Raw genomic sequence first — 20,300 nt, 5'->3', positions numbered from 1 at the left:
TTCGGTGACTCCCTAAGCAAAAAAAAATATTCCGAACATGTTCATTTTTTTCCAGCAATGTCATACATCTGAGGCTATTTTTAATGGCTCAGGGGATGAATCTCTTATTAAAAAGAAGACGCTCGATCATGCCATAATTATTTGAAAGCCAATAAATCGAGCCGCTCCAATGTGGTTCCAAGCCCTGAGTTTGTTTTCCCGCATGGCCCTTCGTAGCCAGTATTTATATTGTAGTGTTCGTTTTTCTATTTGTGCTGTTCGCGCAAAGCTGCAATTGTCGTCTTGAATTAATTTCTGTAGTGCGGATATCCACTCAGCTGGAAGTGATGCTTCACGGGCACAGAAATCGCTTTTCGATCAACTTGAATGCAGTCAAAGCCGCGACTTCCGACAACTGTTAAGTGTACGGAGCTGCGCCGTTGCGAGCTCGAAAACTTCTAGCGCTCATCCCAGCGCGCCACTTAGAGGGCAGTTTCTACAGGAACCGTAATATATTTAAACAGTAAAATAAAGGATAGCGTTTTTTTTTTTTTCGATTTTGCCTGCCTTTTTTTTAATGCTAAACTTCCATTATAAATATACGTACTTTCCGTCATACTTTCGTAGTGTTGTCTTTTCCCCAGAGCGCAATCGCTCTCGGGGACCGACAGTCACATTGGCCACTGTACGATAGGAGCTTACCGGCTTACCGTTCAGACCAGCGTTCCAACATGACTATCCACACGTCGATCGACTGCACCTAATCCCTCAAGTGGTTTTAAACTCTTTAATGTAAAGCGGAATGTCATCCTTCGACACCCCGGCCCCTCCGATAACGGCCCCACCAGCGGCATCAATGCCCGACAGTTTACGTCATCTCATCTTGTTGTTACACCACTGATACGCGAACACACGGTCACATCGGCGATAATTCCAGCCTTCTGTTCACAACCCACAACACTGCCATCACGATGTCGCTGACACGAAGAAATACAGAACCACGTTGACGATGTTGCTGACACGCAGAAGAATCACGTTGAACGCCGGTTGGCACTCGGCACGGGACAACGGAACCGAACTCAGCACGGAAGGCACCCAGGCAGCCGGCAGGAAAACCTGCCTTCCTTGGACGCAGTTCCCGCGATTTCCATAACGTCGAAAACGTCGACACAGTTCCTCGTGGTTTCGTGGTTTCGCTGCTGTAGTTCCGCGTGTGTCCCGCAAATTGGAGACGGCCGCAAGGTATACGTACATGGGTAGCGAAGCTTCCATAGAAGTCCACATGTCGAAAAAATGGCGGCCCATGGAGCTGCTTTAGCGCCATCTATGAGTCGTGGGGACACTTCCGGCGGAACAAAAAATCAACAGGAAATGACGACACTTCCGGAAAAAAACGTGACGTCATGCGTGCGTGCGGTTTGGCGCGAAAATTAAACAAAACTAATTCCAGAGATCTCAGGTAAATGAACGACATATACACTAAAAAGAATCAAACATAGCTCCATGTTTGAGCTTTGTTTGATACTTTTTAGTGTATATGTCGTTCTTTTTACCTGTAGTCTAGGGTTTTTCTTGGGGTGTTTACACATTGTGTTTACTCTATACTGGAATACTGGATCGTTTACACCCTTATTTGCCCTTGCTTTTATATTTTGTTCGAAATGTTTTTTTTCTGCAGCCGACTTTGTTAGCCGACCTGCTATGAGAATAGTTTCATTTCGTCACACCATCGTGTCTTTGCACGGTGGTCAAACTCCAGCCGCAGTGTTTTGCTTTTTGTTCCTTCAGGATCCCTGGGAAATATGTGAGAAACCTTAAAGCAAATTATGTAATGTCACAAAAAAGAGTGAATCAAATCGCTGGAGCGTGTTGGGCGTATGAAATACACAACAGTAACTCTAATGCAAGTCCAACGTCGCTTTAACAGTCGCGTTTTATTTGTTTTATTCACTTACAATCATTCACTTAGATTACTCACTAGAATTATACAATCGGTATCAACTATTTTCAAAAGGTCTTGGTCAAAGAAAATTAGTAGATCTGTACATAAGGCACACTGTTATAACATAATACATTGTACAATCGGCTGGATGTTGTGAGGACATTGACAGTTGATAGGCAGCCATTAATAACTCGGAGGTTCCACAGTGTTCCGACGACAACTGAGGCCACAACTGTAATAGACAGAAAAGCTACACTTTTCTACACATTCCTTGGGCAAGGTACCATAATGCTAAAAATATCTTAACTTGCATCTGCTGGTGCTGCTACACTGCAACGCAGCGATTGTTTGGTGCAGGTCAAGGAAGCCAAGTGGAGTAAACCCTCTTGGAGCCCTGTGGTATGCTGCACTTCATAAGCCAGTTTTGCTTCACAGCTTTAAACTCTATATATGTAAATAAGTTAGAAGACTACATTACTCCTCAAGAAACCGAAGAAAATGAAAGGCTCGAATAGAACATGCCTGCACTGCTTTAAAAAGTACTCTAGGTGGTCTCACATACGTAGTCTGCGCTCTTGCTGCCTAGCTTTACACTTTGCTACTGTAACAAATAGTCAGCCTTTTTTTTCCTCGTGAACCAGTGCAGAATGACTCTGGCAATCAGAGAAAACAAATTATCATAAACACTTTCGTCACATACAGTCAGAGACTTTGAAATCTTCTGGTTAAAAAGGACACAAAGAGTCCGCCCTACGTTCTCCTTTGAAATTAGGTTGTTGATACATGTCTCGAAGACTTCCTCACAAGCTTCAACAAATAATATGAAAGAAGCAGAAGGAACTGAGAGGATTCCAAAGTGGGAGTCGGCAGTTCCTTTCACACTCAAATACAAGAGCACTTGATTTTCCTCAGAAAAACACGCATTTTCTGTCCTCAACTCATATTTCTGGGATGTTCCTACACAGGAATGAACCTTGAGGAATTTCGATGCCAGCCACCCAGCAAAATAAACCATGTTGCTCTCTTCTATTGTCAAATGGTAGTTTGAAGGCGAATCGTCTGCCGTGGTAAGAAAAACTGTGCTTCCTAAGGCAAGACGAGGAGAAGGTGCCAAAAGGCCTGCTGGGAACGTAGCAAGGAGAGACATGTCATCAGCACAGTTTGATTTTTCTGACAGCTTGAATAGGTTTCTAATCAAGAGGTGCCTGAAGGCAGCCTGAAATTTGCGGAAAGTGGAGTTCGTGTTTGCACCTGATTTTGAACGTATAACAGCAAAAGTGTTTTCAAAGGTGTCCTGGTTCAGATGGCGGTTTAAAAGGTGGGAAAAACCGCAATTAACCGCGAGGTGATTGCTCAGCAGTAGTAGAGACCTAACTGTTAAGCAGAAGCCACGAATGCAGTGCGGCTGCCTTCCACATCCGAGTACTTGCAGGCTCTTAAAAACCAGAATGCACTCTTTCAGAAACTCCTCATGGATAGAGCCGTTACAGGTTGCAGAGGCATATGGCGTCTTTGCAAATTTCTGCGAGCTATTTAGGCTGTCAAAGAGACTGTCGATTCTTTCAGCGAATCTCGCTGTGTGAACAGCGGTGGCTGGCAATTGCTAAGAAGTAACAAGGGCATACATTGCAGCTGCGCAGTGATTGCTAAACACTTGAGCTGCTAGCTTCACCGACATCTTTGACGAGAAGGTCAAATTAAAATGCTTCTCCTTCAGCTTTGGCATAGAACCGATCTCAAGTTTACGGTCCTTTTCATAAGCTTCCTTGATGTAGGAACTTTTCACTATGTAATCACCAACTTTTTAGCCGTATTTAAATAACACGTTTCTTAGTCACTCCAAAAGGTGCGGAGCATCGAAAAGGAAAAAAAAGTGGCTTGCCATTGATCTCTACGTAAGGCTTTTCGGCAGTTACGTTGCTTGAAAAAGAGACACGTTCTGGCACCGTTCATCGCATACAACAGCTACCGGCTTCAGGCCAGCGTCCACAAGGGCGCTGTAGCACTGGAAAGAGAGATCTTTTAGTACATCTGAAGGTGTGCCTTTGTGAGCAAAAAATAGCCAAGCGGCTGCTTCCACGGTGTTCCGACTCCTTTCGCCATGAACATGAGAGCCTTATTTGAAAGTTTTTTGCCTTGCTGTCCACTATGTTCTTTAAGTCTTTCAAACCTGTAAGACGAGGGGTTGTATGAAAGCTCTTTCTTGATGTGCATTTCATCAAAGACTTTGCTGCAGGCCCGATCGGCTCGAGGAAAAGAAGCTGCCCGCCTCTTTATCAGCTCAAAAATGCCAGGGTAAAATCCAATCTTTAGTGGCACACGCTGAAGCCATAGCTGCAGTGACCTTACTGATGGCAGCCTGAGCAGTCGCCTGCAATACTTATAGCCTTTGGGGCTATGAAAGTAGAGGCCTGAAGCCAAGGCTTTGTTGTGGCTGCACCATCTCTGACCAAACCGGCTCACATTGTTCATTCTAAGCTGGGCTTCAACGAGTGCGGCGACACGAGGAGACACATGAACGCGGACACTCTCAACGACCTCGGCAACAGTCCTCATCTGACGTTGTCGTTGCAGCCTTCTTTGCAGCCTCTTGTTACGCTCTTGAAGCTGTCGCACCTTGGCTCTCAGGCGTTCACCTTCTTGTTGCCGATGCTGCGGCTTTTGCAGGGTGCTGCAATTTGGCAAATGACCCAGATTAGGCCTCAAAGAAAAACTTGCATTCGCCATCAATTTATTAAATGTGTAATCTATTCACGCTCAAGAACATTCCTCAATGATCTGAAGTGTCTTTAAACAAGAACCGCAAGTTTGACAAACTACACATGCAATTCAAGTTTAGGAAAGCAACAGTACATCTTTATGTTGGACTAGGTGCTTCATGTTGGCCAGAGGCCTGATAGTCCAAAAAGACAAAGGCGCACACAGAAACTTGCAAGTCAGAATAGGCATCCAAATGGTGAAATGCATTTTCTTAAAGCTTGACCATACCTTACTTATGCCCATGGCATTGTAACAGTGAAGCGCTCGCACAACAGGCGACTAAAGTTTGGCAGATAGGACAAGGGACCATGACAGGCTCAGCATCACACACATATGACCACGGCAGCTTTTTGATAACATTAAAAAACACTGTCTTACGTGAGGTTTTGCGGGAAGACTTATGATTCAGTGAAACCGGTTCAGCTGTTTTGATTTGACGGTGTTAACACCTGCGTGTGGAACATTTTTTTTTGTCTTTTTGTGTGCTTGACAATGAAAATACCGTGAAACAAAAATGTGGTGAACTTTGAACAAACTTCGATTTGTAGCTGCCAGCTAGTAGGTCTGGTGTTATGTGACCCCTTGCGTCATCTGCTCTCAAGATAAAGTTTAGTATCCCCTGGTGTTTTTCGAGCCTTGGCTTTTTATTTTTGCAACCTGATCTTTTGTAACTTCACAAAAAAAAACTGCAAAAGAAAAAAGTTCGCATTATAGAAAGCACTCACATTTGTGAGAAGGCCCAGCAGCACAGCCAGAGAGAGAGTCTCTAGGCGACGGTGAAGAAACCAAAATCTCCATGTCAGCCACGTCCGCGCTGGACTCTTGAGCAGGAGCAGCATCTTGACGTAGAGCGTAGCTGTGATCAACCGCAAAAAAAGAAAGAAAGAAAGAAAAGCTTTTGTAAGAACTGCAAGTAAGAAAACAAGTTCAACAGAGTGGAAAGTTGGACGAGTTGGTCGTTCATTTAAGCTTGCAGAAACAGTGCCTCTCTGTGTACTTTTACTGCGCCTGTCTGTATACTCCTTGTTTCCTGTTTTACGTCAAGTTGCGCTGTTTCTACCACTTGAGAAAGCAAGCTCACAAAGAAAAGGGAATAAAAAAGATAGCAGAAGCAATATTCGGCCACCACTTATTATTGGCCCCTAGTCGACTGTTCTCTAGTAAGGTGCACGAGTATGTGTGGTCCAATGAAGCCACAGAAATCCGCTCTGCAAATTGAATGTGAACTTAGCAAAGGAGAAGAGGAAGTCCTCCCTTATTCCCATATTTGAATGCATAAAAAGTATATTCACCTTCTTTTATGACAGGTTTAAATCAAAAGACTGGTCGTCAGGGTGACAACAGGAACTCCACCAGTCTGAGTGGCCGGAGTATGTGCAGCTCGATGAGGCTGGCGAAATCCTCTCTGCAAATTTAGCGTGAAGTTGGCCATGGAATAGTAGTTGAATTCCTTCCTATGTGTCTATTCTAACACACGACAAAAAAATCACCTTGTTCCCACGAAAGTTTCATTTCGGAAGACTGGTCGTCAGGGTGACTACAGAAGCTCCGCGAGTCTGAACTGCCGAAGCATGTGTAGCTCAATGAGGGTGTCACACTCACCTCTGCAAATTTATGGTGAATGCGCCTATTTTAACACAAAATGTAAATCACTTTCTTTCATGGGCAGCTTTATTATGGAAGACTGGGTGTCGGCAAGGCAAAAGATGCTCTGTGACGTTGATTATGTCACCTCAAGTAAAACATGTCATTATAAACGGGCCTGAAATGAACTTCTAGCAGTACCTCTGTCCATGTTCAACCAGCTTTTCAAAGCTAATCTCACCTAGTTCTTTTGCAAAATGCTCAAGTCACGAAGACCATGAGGTAATGCAGTGGTGCTGGCAGTTGCTGCCACTTTATGTTAGTTTCAGTGAAAAAGCTCACCATGCAAAACTGCTGAACCTGGAGAGCTTTTGCTGGAAATGTCGCCATGTGTCGTCCCTGCAAATAATATAAAAATGTTATGAGCCCACAAAAGCAATATTTCAACCCCATGTGGTAAACATTTTTCTAAGAGCGGGTTAACCATGCTTAGTCACAAAGTGCACGGAAGGTTTATTGGTCTGCTTACTTTTTGTGGGAAGCACACTTGGCAACGCATTGTGACGGAGGTGTCCAGGGCGCAGGAGAGCTGACTCCTCGAAATGCAAGGAGCAAACTACCCTGCCTCGTGGCTGCCATGGAGTCTTCCCCTGTAGACTTCGGTTGTTGCAGAACCGAATCCAGGCTTCGCGCCTGCAGATAAGGCATGGTGCTATGAGGGTGCCATGAATACTACGAAAAGAAAATGTAGCCAAAATGTCCACAAACCAAAGCAAATCAGTGCAAGAACCTTAACAAATGCATGACATCACTGCTCTGTGTACACCATGAAGAGTAAAAACACGAGTCTTACGCACAGATGCCCTATTATATATCTGTGTTGTACCACTGATAACCACGCCGATGATCACGACACTAGGATCCTCAGAGCCAGGCCGGTACAGGTAAATTTTAATGTCGTGGGCACTTTTATAATGACGGCACACAACGCTGCGAAGTCAGAGTGATTTCGAACTTAAAACATTCCTATTTAACATATTACGCCTTCAGGTGTAGTTTCTTGTGCACATCCAGACAACCCTAATAGCTTTAGGTAAAACTAACATGAGTTAAGAGGAGAACGAACAAGGGGCATACATCACAGAGCAGGCACGTCACTGACAGTAGCGAAGTCTCACCTTCGAGAGTCGAGGGGAAACCGGTGCAGCGAGATGCCAGCCGTGCGGGTGTTGCTTTCCCAGATTTCCACGGAGCACCGTTTCTTTGCGTATCGCGCTGTGCTCATCGTCGCAAAAGACGCTGAGCCCCTTGGGCGCAGTAGCGTCCAAGATCCAGGCGCACGACAGCCGAGTTCCCGCGCAGGTAACTGGGTTAATCACGCCCGAGCAAACAACAAAACTCCCGAAACGGTGTTAGTTGCCGCTAAAACAATTAAAAGCGAAGAGCACGTGGAGGCCCAAACACAAGCAAGCAGACGGACGTCAGCAGACTGCCTTTCCGCGCGCCACGAGGTCTACGAAAAACTGCAAATATCGCTATTGCTAGTCGGCCTTTTTGCTAGTGGCGTACAGAGGACGCTAATAAGAAGTATGCATAATATTATCAAAAACAAAGACAGTTTTGAATTTTGTACCGCGTTAAATATGATTGATATTATCTAATAATTATATTTAGCTTGTTTAAAAATACCAATGATTATACTTCTAGTCACAAACTAATTAATTTTAATAATGTTTGTCCCCACCTCTCCTAGTCGCGCTTCAATCGCATCCTTCACGTGACCCTCCAGGTCGATGTCGCTGGCGATTTGTTTTGAACCGCTTTTTGGCCGAAGCTTCGCTACCCATGTACATATACCTTGACGGCCGTCTTACCCAGTGTATGTAGAGCTGCTGGCACTGCTCCGGAACTTCGCTGTTTCTAGCGGCTTCGTTAGCTCGTTTGATAAAATTAGTGGTAAAAACGTCAATGCAACCGAAATGTTCTGCACGTTTGGACTAGAAGATGGAATTACAGGCGGCCTTCGCTGCCGCTGAAGCTCAATCAACTCAACATTAATTTATTAAACAACGTGCGCGATGTGCTCGAAAAACGAAACCGAAAGAAGATGGGTCGGGAGGGCGAAAGCCTTCTCCGGTCTGCCTGGAGGAGGAAAACGTCTCGGAGATTTGCCTTTCATCGGTCTGGGTTTGTTTATGTGTGTTTTGGTAAACAAAAAAAAAAAACAAAAAACTTTACAAAAAAAAAAAAAAAAAAAAACCACACCCTTCGGGATCGAACCGTTGACCACTTGGTCAGTAGCGCAATGTTCTACCCCTGCGCCAACTTAACAAGGAGGAACTCGCCCTCCTCCTTTCATCTGAACTGCCGTTCCTCCCTTCTCTGGGCAACTTGTCCGCAACAAGGAGGAACAGTCGCTTTTGCTACCTTTCTCCTCCCTTTTTTCTTAGAGAGCAGCGCCGCATTGGCGCTGAAAAACTGAGTTGATGCCGCTTTGACTTTCGCGTGACTTACCGTAAATGAGGCACTGAGTGCACGTGTTGTTCGACAGTTGTAAGCGGCGACACAGCGCCGATGCATCGCTTCTAAACCAGCAACTCTGCACGGCGTCCTTTTCAGCACCGGTACGGCGCTGCGCTGCATATGTGAACAGGAGTTTAAAGTTTACGGCGCCTGCCACCAGTGGTTTCCAGTATAACAAAGCAAAACAACTGCAGCTACAACAAGCTAGGCAATTTCCTTTAACGTAATACATTACAAGTTATTTGCCTTTTTTAAATACACCACCTGGTTCGAGGAAGACAAATGCCTCAATTTTGTTTTTCCAGGACGGCATACGTGATTGCGTCGGCTGCCCTTTCGCTTCGAAATGGCACCCCAGCTTCTTAATTCAACCGCTTTGAGATGTCGGTTGCACCGCTCGTTAAAACACGCCCGGCTGTCCACCACAATAAAAAAACATTTCTTTGTTTGCGGCAGTTTACGCGTTAAAATGTTTAATGATTATAGTCGAACCGTTCCCGAGCTCTCGCGCGATTCTCGCGCACATGCGCAGTTGCGTCGGCGAATTGTTCGGGGACAAACCGTTTGCTTTAGAACAACTCACTAAAATATTCGAAGACCGAATATCACGACTTGCGTTTCGCAAGCTGACGGTTACTGTAGATCGTTTGCTCAAAATAGATTTAAGAAAAAAAAAATCAGCGTTGAAAAAATAACATTTCTGATTTCAATTCAAATTGTTTAATTAAATTAGGTACTATTTTTTTTTTAAATCTACGAGTAAATCTGTGAGTATGAAAGTCAACAAACCGAATGGACCTTTTCCACATACCGACCGCACCAGGCGGTGGCTGCAAGAACTAAAATTAAAGGAAGTGACCTACCTGTGCTACCAATCGATATTGGGAGCTACACTACCAGTTTCTTCGCTCTCTGAGCTGCGGCGCGTGCCCAACCTGACTTTAAAAAGGGGAATCCGTGGCATCCACCCATGTGTCGTGTTTTTCTTTTCGTCCGCTTTCTTTTTTTGTATAACACAATTATATATATGCTGCAATTACGTGTTCTACTCCCCGAATCACAGCCTCCTTCCGAATTTCCTCGATTTTTTGTGCCGACTTCCGCCGCTTGGAATCGGGCGCTTGCACGTCTACAGAACGTTTCTCGGAAAAGATCCATTGTCCTAAATCTTTAAAAAAAAACAAAAATGTTACAGTAACTTGCACCCAGTTTTAACTTTCAGTAAAAAGGTGGAGGCACGCCATCTCCACACATCTCACGAAGTCACGCGTCGGTAACTACATAGCTTGAGGGCAATAAACGATTGGAGATTTTAGCTACCGTACTTATGTGTTTACCCGGCGGGAACTCCAAACGTGCTAGATAGCTTTAGCGCAGTATTCAGCTCTGATATCATGGGAATTCCTAGACTGATTACTCGATGCGCACATTTATTGCTCCATAACGGTAGAAGGGAATCATGCAGTTGCTCGGCAATTGTTTCTCTTTAGTCCTCGATTAGGAATGTATAGCCGGCAAATCACGATTTACTTTATCTACGTGCCCGTGATAAAACTGCACAATGTATTGCCATAGACGAACATAAAAGCGTCATGTGAAGAACACTTGAGCCATAAACGTCAAGAGGTGAAGCGTCTTCGGTGACAATCGATTCAACATGAAGTTCGAGCTTCTTGCTTTGGTACTCCTATTTGGAGTTGCGGCATCTGCACGTAAGTTTTATAACGTGCGACTGCTCACTAGGAATAATCAACTCTTACAAATGTAATAGTATCACATGCTGCATTCTTGTTAATATTTTGTGTTTATTTCATATGTGCTAGGCGCAGTCTCTTGCAATATAAAAACCCCATTTGACGATGCACAATAGGCCGGCTTTGCTGCAATTATCTTGACGAGACCCACACTGGTTGGGGCGAGAAACTAAATTAATTTCTCCAGTATTCTTACTTTTAAACGATGAAGTGCCTCTGGAGAACGTGTGCTTAGCACTGCCTCATAAACTGCCTAGGCGAATTTGTCTTCAATATTGTTCGAGACTACGCTGCGTGCAATGAGCATTTTGAATAATTCAACCCGCAAAGTAGGAGAAACCTCAAAACTCCAGTTTTATTTGTATCAGAGAACTCGGAGCGTTTGTTCAGGTTAGAAATGCAGTAAATTAAGGTGGACCGCAACAAACGCTCAATAGGGTACCCGCGCGGAACATTACAGTGCTAAGGAGTTACTCATTCTGAGCGTTGCCAACTTCCCGCACCAAATAACTACGGTGAAAACTCTCCAAAGAAGTTCCTGAGTTAAAATTGCCGCAGTTGTTGTTTTCACAGTCTCCTTGAAGGTCTGGGTAAGAGACCTTTTTCGGAAAGTGCGCGCCGTCTCCAGGCTGCAGCACCAATTATCCGAACCCAGCATAGTTTGATCACCTACTCTGTACATGTAATGGACAGGAGGAATGAGCCAGCGTTCCGTGTAATCTGGGCCCGGCTCCCATCGTAAACGAGTGATATGTCAGCGTTCAGCCAGAGCTCGGAATAAATATCACGTTACTTTCTACAAAAAAAAAAAAAAAGCACGACGACGATTAATGGTGTTCGGTGGGGCTTCGAAAAGTGTATCCTTTAAATTTTGTGTGACAATCTTTGTGTAGTGCATCCTGGTCCAGACTTAGACGTACTGTTGTCTTTTCTTTTTTTGGCATATTTGTCTTCATTTTTTTCCGCGCGTTTTCTGAACTTGAATATGAATCAGCTAATCTACCTAATTCTATTTTTTGCCTTTCAGCGAGCTTGGCCGGAAGGAGGTCATCAACACGATACCTATGCATCGAGGGTCGGTGCCATGCGCTTGAATCGGATGGCGCGGAACCACGAAACGGTCCTTTCTTCCGGTCACTGGCCGACTGTCGAGTGAGCTGCTTAGGTAGGTTTGAAGACGTGCTACTGCCATTGATCCTCAAATTTATTTTTGTTGTAGTTCTTTGTTTCCGCGTCGTGTATGCCCTATTTTGGAGACTTAGATTGTTTTCGTCGAAGAACACACGACAAAGCAAAAAGCATCAAAGCTATATAGTACTTCGCCCCATGCTTCTTAACTCTAGGCTTTGTCAGCTGTCGTATAGATAAAGTTGGGCTGGTTTATCTAAGTCGGCATGCGAAATTGTGGCTACAAAGGTCACATGCAAAATTCTGGCTACAAACGAGACGCACCTGCTTCTCGTGACTGACTTGTGCACAACGAGGAAATGGGGTGATCCCAGCTGTATAGACACTCGCAGCTTAGCAAGCGCAGAGCGTGGCAATCCCGGGCATCTTAAAACGGTTTTAAAGTCAATGTGAGATGCGGCTTTAGTCAAAAGAAACTCAAAGAAAGAAATCACGAAGCTAAAAACGCCTCAGAGACACCGACAAAGGGAAAGACGACACCGAGCGCTACACTTAACTTTATTAAGTAGAGCTCGGTGTTGTCTCGCTTTCAATTACTGCCTTTGAGATGCTTAATCTTCCCTCGTTGTACCAACTAGCCTAATTATCTATTTTGATATGTTTACAAACAAGTACACCGAACACGATGAAGGCACCTGAACCGTCACTGTCAGTTCCACAGTGCAGGGCGTTTGTTTAGGTCTAGAGATTCCCTTAGCTTCATCGTTCGCCGAGGTCCCTCCATAGATCGCAGCCATTGGCTTTCAGAAATTACTGTGGGAAAGTAGACAGACTAAAAGTTTAAAGTACATGGTTACGTAACCCGTTCGTTTCTTTTAACACTATAAGGTAAATCTGAAGTTTTATAGGCCCAAATAGGCTTAGAAAAGGGAAGGTCTGGCTTATGATCTCGCTTTTTGCTTTGTGATTACGTATTTTGCGTTCTCATCTCCTGATGCGAGCATCGTATTGGCTACAAAGCTATATATAGGTGCTGGGGGCTCTCCACTCCATGTCTTTCTTAACTTATCAGTCACGAGATTTATCTAATATATATATATATATTTACATATTGATAAGAATGTTTATTGTACAGCAATACGGAGGCTTTGATATCAATATGTGCCTCGCCACATTAAGGTCGTTTTTGGTGTATGTGTGTAATAGTCGCACAGACACACACACAAGATCTGAAATGCCTAACATAAAGCGATAGAACGGACTCTCGTTTAAATGTTCCGTGTTTTTTTATTTGCAAGGTCGTCCCAAGTTGCCTGACTTCAGGCCTAGTCCTGTGCGACCCGAATTCCCGAAGAAAATTCACGACGACTATAGGCCAAGTCCTGTGCGGCCAGAATTCCCCGGGAAGATTCACGACAACTACAGGCCTAGTCCCGGATTCCCGGGAAAGATTCATCTACCAAACTAGGTGATCTATTACTTTTCAGACCACAATACACAAACGCAATGTTTCTTCAAAGAAAAAACGAAGAGCAAGCGATACAATATTCAAGTTATTGTACCTTTTAAATAACCGCCATATGGAATGCATCGCCTGAGTTTACTGTTATGAATATTAACATCATAGAATCGCTTCTTAAAAAATGTCACACCGATTTTAAATGAAGTTCCTTTGAACTTGACTTTCATGTGTTAATTTAGAACATTTAGTAATATGTTCCTTTATCATATTTCACAAACAAGCTTATTATGGATGATTATTATTAGGATGTTACTGCTACAACGCTCAGACGTTGCCGGCTGTTTCTGTGAATATGTAAATAAATAGATATATACATAAAATTACGATTCCAGTTATCTTCATACCCGGGGGGGGGGGGGGGAGGGGGCGGGGCGGGGGGTATATTTCCGGCAGAAGCCGAAGTACGTTGTACAAAAATATTGTGTAACTGCAACTCCTTCCTAACTTTTCAAAACTTGACCATATTTGTTGTTTAGACAATGCTTCCATGTAATACAAGTAGTCTGATTCGCTTAAAGAAATAAAATATCGCGCATATGTCGCTTTTGTAAGATAAACATTAATACGAACATTGGTTATAACAAATGAAGATGACTGCAAGCCGCCCATGGTTCTAGCGATTCAAGCTTGAATTACATTTCATATTTGGGAAATATCTTGTAGTTACCTACATGATTTTCCTTCGGAGAGAGTATGAAAGTACGTTGTATTTAAATTTTATATATGTTTGTTAAACGAACTAATAAAGCAACTAATTACTTCATAAAATATATTTTAGAAATAGTAGCTGGTATGGTGGTGTCATTAAGGTTGGCACGTGACGTTTTTGCAGGGCAACCTGATCCGACGGATATCCCTCTACTTCAACAAAGAAAAAAGAAGATCATGCTGAGTGAAATGAGCATGTCCTATAATTTCATAAGCGTGAACTAAGAAAGAATAAAAACAAATTTATTGTTTTCTACTTACAGTCTATTTTCTGGTGGATGACTCTTCATTTGCGTGGGGCCGTTTGCGTCTTGACGCTGTCTTTGTTTTTTGTGCAACTCGTGTCAAAACAAATATTCAATATCCCATATAAAAGAGTTTTTACTCATTGTGTTGTGAAGGCTATTAGAAGTGTGCAGGTCTTGAGCCCACAAACAAGTGCACTACGTAATTTAAGGTAGACTCGTGGCATATTATCCTTCTCATTTATTAATAAATTTAAAATGAAACGGTCAAATAAAATAACTTAAGAAAAAAAACTAGCAAAGCAGTTTTGAAATGTGAGCAAATGGCATGACAATAGTTGATAGCTTTCCGTTGTAATTGCTTGGATTCGCTAGTGTTATCTAGTTAAAAGTCAACTCGATTTTTTCAGGGAAATCGGTTTCAACACAAGAAGAGCTAAATATTATATCAGTAATGAAGACATGAGAGACGTTTCTAATGCATTTAAGTATTATTTTGTAAACTGAGAAAATGTAACGTAGGTGAAAGGGTTTGTTAGTCCAATAAGTATATATTGAAACGCGCTTTGCTTGGATCATGCGATTACAACTATTTATGGTGTTTATGATCGTAAAATAATGGCCGCAGCCTTTACTTTCGAAGTGCTACAATTCATGAAATGCATTATAAGGAATTGGTGAGGCAATCGTTTCTGTCACGTGACGTGTGTTTTCCTGCTAAATTTAGTGGGGAAACTGACTTGTTATAGAGATCAAGTGACATCAGGTCATTAACGTCGATTTCCCTCGCTATAATTAGCGGAGAAACTGGGTTGGCGCCTGGGTCACAAGACGCGAATTTTTCCGCCACATTTAGCGGGTAACTGAATTGGTGTATAGGTCAAGTGATTTCAATTAACTTAAAAAATTTAGCGGGGGAACTGAATCGATGTTTTGGCCAGTGAAGTTTGATCGCATGACATCTCGTGACAACATTTGATCAAACTTTTCCGCTAAATTTAGCGGAACATGCACCGACAGATCGAGGATGGATGGGCGGACAAAATTTAGGAATGGAGGAAAGGGGCAGCGTTAAAAAGTGTTTCATGCTTTAAAAAGTAGTATAGTGACTAGTATCGCTACAGATACACCGAACCCGACCAAAGCAAAACTGGCCAAGATATTTCGCCGGTGGAAACATGAGAACGTTGAGGTGGCGAGACAACAGGAATACCTAGCTTGCGTAACGGTACGGATCGATACCGGGAACGCAGGTCCAAAGGGAGGTACGATAGAATAACATTTTGACCACGTAATCATTTCTTTGTTTGAGTTTGGAAATACGCCTCTTTTTTAACAGTTTTTTTATATTTATAAAAGCTAAACATACGTACTTTTTCATGGGTGGCTGTAGGCATAATGAACATCATACTTGCAGACAGTGAGCATTGCAAAATGGAAATGACTAAGGCAATAGTGATATATTACTGAACTCTTCATAAATATTTCACTTGTAGTAGAAAAAGTGATTCCCATAAATGGTCTCACAAAGGCTCTGCGTAAAGTTGCAACATGACAATTCTTCGTTAAGGCGGGACCACATGAGTAAGAAACCATACCTAAATCGCACGAATTTTAAAAAAAAGAAAAGAAACAGTTTTAACTTACTGTCGTGAAAAACATACCCTGGACTATTATTTAACGCGCAGAAATCTTAGATATGCATTTAACTAAACGGTATATTTTATTTGAGTGCTGGAAAAAACACGGTTTATTAAAGTTAGCATAAAACGACTTTCGCGTGTTCCGAATTTTGTGCGCCATTCGGAAGATGTTTTGTGCATGTGTTTCAGCCTTTACATTCTCGCTTCAACTTGGCACTTGTTGGGAGGGCGGATTCATTAACGGTAAGTAATATGTTGTTGTGGTGACGCAACGTTATGTTATCACCGCCTCGGTGGGTTGGCACAGGTCCAATGGCGTTATTGTGATGGGAAACCTCTTTCACCGTGCCTCCAATATACCCTCAGTGTCTGACAAAAGGCACTCTCGAGGCCGTCCTTTCCTCCACTCGTGGTGACCGCATGAGGTCGCCACGAGCAGTGATGATGATGATGATGTTCATAATTAACCTGGTTAATAAGGTACAACATTATCATCATCATCACGCGTAGTGTGTTTAAATTTCAGAGTGTTTCCGACTCCTCTATTGGGGTCACGTAGTCGGGTTTGCAGATGTGCTGCCAGGCGCGAAAAGGTGAAGAAATCATTGGTCGTCTTCAAGGGTCTCCGCCTTTCCTGTCGCTTTCCTTCTTCCCACGCGAAAATGCAACTTTCTCTCTTAAATCCGATTTCTCTAAGTACCTGCTGTGTCTACGTCGTCTGCTTCGAATGCCTCCGTCCGTTTTGCATTTGGCGCTCGGCGTCGTCTGCCTGTGCTTCACCGCGAAGATTGTTAAAATGGCCTCCTCTTGTGTGCCTCGATGCAACTCGGGTAAACAAAAAAGAAAAAAAAGAAGCCTTTAGGGCTTTCATTTCGCGAAGTCCCAGCTGACATTGACTTGAGAGGAAAGTGGCTCGCTGTGATTTGACGGGAAAACTGCACACCGAATGAAACGTCGGGCTGCACTAAGGTTCGAAGCGAGCACCAAAACTAATGCCGTCTGCTTCTTCCCAAATATCAGAACATTTAAATGCCACACAGGCCAATCAGAGCTCTAGCATTTCCTCATGGCCACTTTTCCGCATGCGCGGGCGGTACGGCGCTAGGGTACCGCCATTGAGTTATTACAATAAACGCTAGAGGCTCAGCTGGCGCTAGTGTGCTGTTGCAAATTGAAGCAGACAGCATCCAGTCAGAAATTGACTTCCGGTAATGCATTTCTATGGGAAAAAGCGAGTGCATTTTCTCTCTGCGCTCGATTATAAGAGCAAATATCACGAATAACTTGTACACATTGGAACATTTCTCAATCAGGCAGACGAAATAATTGGTCAGTTACAGCATTTTTATTTGAAATTCGCGGCGTTAAAAACGGTGTTAAAACCGCTTCGTACGTGTATTTATGTGCACTGTCGGACACTGTTAGCGTGAACACGGCGTCGACGCTTTCCAGCATGGGGGATATACGTGCCAAACAAACGAACGACATGTGGAAAACCCAGAGAGACGGCAAGAACTACGCAGTAACACTGGGTAAGTAACTCCTTGTGCTTGCAGACGATCAAAATAAGTTGAAAGTCACGTAATATAGTCCGATTTGCAATAAATAAGTACTGCTTTATTCTTTCTGCTCATGAATATGTGAGAAGATGCTTGTTCTGTGTTCAAATCATCGCCCCACGCTCCAAACCTTTGCAAATAGGGGGAAGCCAGAGAACAGGTGCGCGATAAAAACTGGCCAACATAGGAAATAATAAGAAAACACACCTTTCGTAGCCCACGTACTTTATTCTTTACGTTTCGAACGTTTTTTTTTAACGGCTCGTAGAGATGCACGACGGGGTCATTTTCATATAGTGAGAGGACAGGCATATTAGCAATATATAAGCACCAACGGAATGCTGGCGAACTTTGAACACGCTCTACATTCCTTTCGATCGTTATTTTGCTTAGAATCGCCGCTCGTTTTTACATACCTGCCATGGAACAGAAGTTTGGGCCTGAAATATAGCGAAGTTTAACATCGTTCAGTGGTAAAGGAAAAATGCTGTAACTAAAGCAATTACACTTTCACAATATTAATAAAGGTACATACTACCCGCTACAACCAAAATAACAAAAGTTATTAATGTTATTTTCCGGCGACGAGGCAAAATTCACGCGCGTTTTCCCATAGGAATACACAGGAAGACTGGAAAAGTAGACTGCATGCTGTCTGCTTCAATTTGCAACCGGAAGTCCCATAGACACTAGCGCCAGCTGAGCCTCTAGCGTTTATTGTAATAACTCTACGGGTACCGCCTGCTCATTTGGAACAACCAGAACGTATTGATGGGTGGGCCTCCAAGCGGTAAAGCTTTTAAAGGGGCCCACCAACAATTTTTTGACCGGTTCGAAGTTCGCGCTGAAACGGAGCTCCATGAAAGCAGGAACACCGAGGAAAAAAAATATTACAAAAATTCGCAATATTTTGTGAGTTATTGGCAAAATAAATATTGCAGAAAACAACTTTAAATGAGCAAAACATTGCGCTGCATGACGTGAAATGAAACAGTTTAGCGATTGGAGCAAAGCGGTTGGCCAATGGGACGCGAGTTTGGTTGATAGCCCGGTCGGCCCGGTCGGCCCGTCGTCGTTAGGCCTGGATGCAACCATCGCAGGGTTGGGATCGGGTTGCCATCATCGATGAATTTACCGGGCTTATCAGATTTTGAGCGCCGAATTCTTAAAAGGAGTGCGGATCTGGGCGTCGCGCCGTACGAGGACACTCCACGCAAGCGCCGCGACGCGTCTCTGCCTCCCTCCGCTTCGCCAGTCGCGGAAGACTCGTCTCCCGCAACTCCGCCACCGGAGCCACCTCGGCGAGTAGGAGATACAAACTGGTGAGCGTTCCCCTTGGGCACGATATAAAACATATAAGCTGGGTCCTAAGTAAGCTTGCAATCCAGGTGCGACTGCGGCCGCTGCACGGCCATGCCTACAACTCGGGAGTGTTTTTGCTGCCGTGAGCTGCCACAAGTTGTTCGGAAGCAGCCGGCTGAGTGCATCACGGTGCACACCGACTTCTTCAAGCTGTGCCTTGACGTCGCCGTCCTCGCCGTGGCGTACTGCGAGGTCCGCGAGAAGGGTCTCGAACATTCCCACGAGCTCCACGAGTGAGTGCAAATGGTGCTAGCATAACACGGCAAAATGAAACAACAAAACGTGATCGCGCGCATACGAATATCCTTGATTACTCAGTCAGGTAGATACATAGTAGCACAACCGACTTCGTAGCAGGCGTTCGCTTTGCTAACACTTTACGTGCTCCCAAAAGAGCACAACCTCCTTCGTAGTGTTCGCTTTGCTGACACCTTACGTGCTCCTAAGGCTCGCCGTGCCCGAAACAAAAAGCCTCATCACACATGAAAATATAAACTATCTAAACGCGTTCTCATTAAACCAGCGAGTGCGGCAGTTCTTTCAAAAGCTTGTCGGAAAATCAAAGACCTGATGAGGCCTGCTTTCTGCCTCTCAGCTGCATCTTAGAACATGGCGGTTCTGCCTTCAGTTCTACAAGAAACATTGTTATTCTTCCTCTCCAGGAAGTATCGCTTTGTGGCATACCGGCAGTTCACCCGCTGGATGTGGGGTCGACTGGGAGCTGGCAACAGACGAGTGCTGCCTGCGTGCGTTGTGGAGAAAATAAGAAAAACCTTCCCCTCTCAACAATACACTGGCTTCAAGTATCCTCCTCTGGACTGCGCACCAGTGGATTGCTGAGGTTGGTCCACTACTCGGTCCATGTTTTGAACCATAAATCAAGAACTGACATGGAAGCTGTGGTTAATCGTAGCTATGTAAATAGACGGAAGTTTTGTAGAAAAAATCGTAAGGGTGCAGGCGAGCTGGTGAATATTAACCAAGTTGAATTAACCTGAGACTGGGGTAGAGAAGAAACATCAAAACGTAGAAGGGACAGAAAATAGACAGGACGACGTCTCAAACTCAGCTGAGTTTTAGGCGTTGTCCTGTCTATTTTCTGTCCCTTCTACGTTTTGACGTTTCTTCTCTACCCCAGTCTCAGGTTAATTCAACATGAGCAAGTTTTGTATTATTTGTTTCAATATCAGTCGCGACAGTTTCAACGTATAGAAAGCCAAGCATGCATTTCTAGCGTTCTTCCTAGCAATCAGACATGGGCATCGAGCACATTTGAAGTTGCAATATTAAACATTGTTTAAGTAGCACCTGAAATCAATCCTTCTGTAGGCGTCGTGCCCTTTGCCATTCTGCACCCTAATAAGTCACTTCATCTCTTTCCAGCCAGGAAGCCGTCCAGTACACCCCCGATCCTCTGGTACATGGATCACCGAGTGTAGAGCATTATGCGGTACGGCTAGAGAGAGACCAGGGTGCAGCAACCTTGTGGCTGTACAGTGTACAGCCACAGAGTTGCTGCAGCTTGTGCTTTCTCTAGCTGTACTGCTTGGCACTACCCTTGAGAAATGTTTGGCAGAACCCCATTTCTACG

The 20,300-nt window shown here is 44.0% G+C and overlaps 1 protein-coding gene and 1 pseudogene across 1 annotated transcript; one reads left to right on the top strand and one right to left on the bottom strand.

The window, feature by feature from the left end:
* Positions 1-2,478: 2,478 nt before the first annotated feature.
* On the bottom strand, positions 2,479-4,801 carry LOC121047511 (annotated as a pseudogene).
* Positions 4,802-18,455: 13,654 nt separating this feature from the next.
* LOC120843965 (P2X purinoceptor 7) lies at positions 18,456-20,287 on the top strand. Its single transcript, XM_040215489.3, has 4 exons — positions 18,456-18,669; positions 18,736-18,942; positions 19,372-19,550; positions 20,093-20,287. The coding sequence occupies exons 1-3, from the start codon at positions 18,473-18,475 to the stop codon at positions 19,547-19,549; spliced, it is 582 nt and encodes a 193-aa protein (XP_040071423.1). The 5' UTR covers positions 18,456-18,472; the 3' UTR covers position 19,550; positions 20,093-20,287.
* Positions 20,288-20,300: the final 13 nt, after the last annotated feature.

The sequence above is a fragment of the Ixodes scapularis genome, unplaced genomic scaffold (genome assembly GCF_016920785.2).
Source record: "Ixodes scapularis isolate PalLabHiFi unplaced genomic scaffold, ASM1692078v2 PGA_scaffold10__122_contigs__length_95168666, whole genome shotgun sequence".
Lineage (NCBI taxonomy): Eukaryota > Metazoa > Arthropoda > Arachnida > Ixodida > Ixodidae > Ixodes > Ixodes scapularis.
The sequence above is the reverse complement of the archived record's forward strand: the minus strand, read 5'-3'. Positions and strand labels throughout refer to the sequence as shown.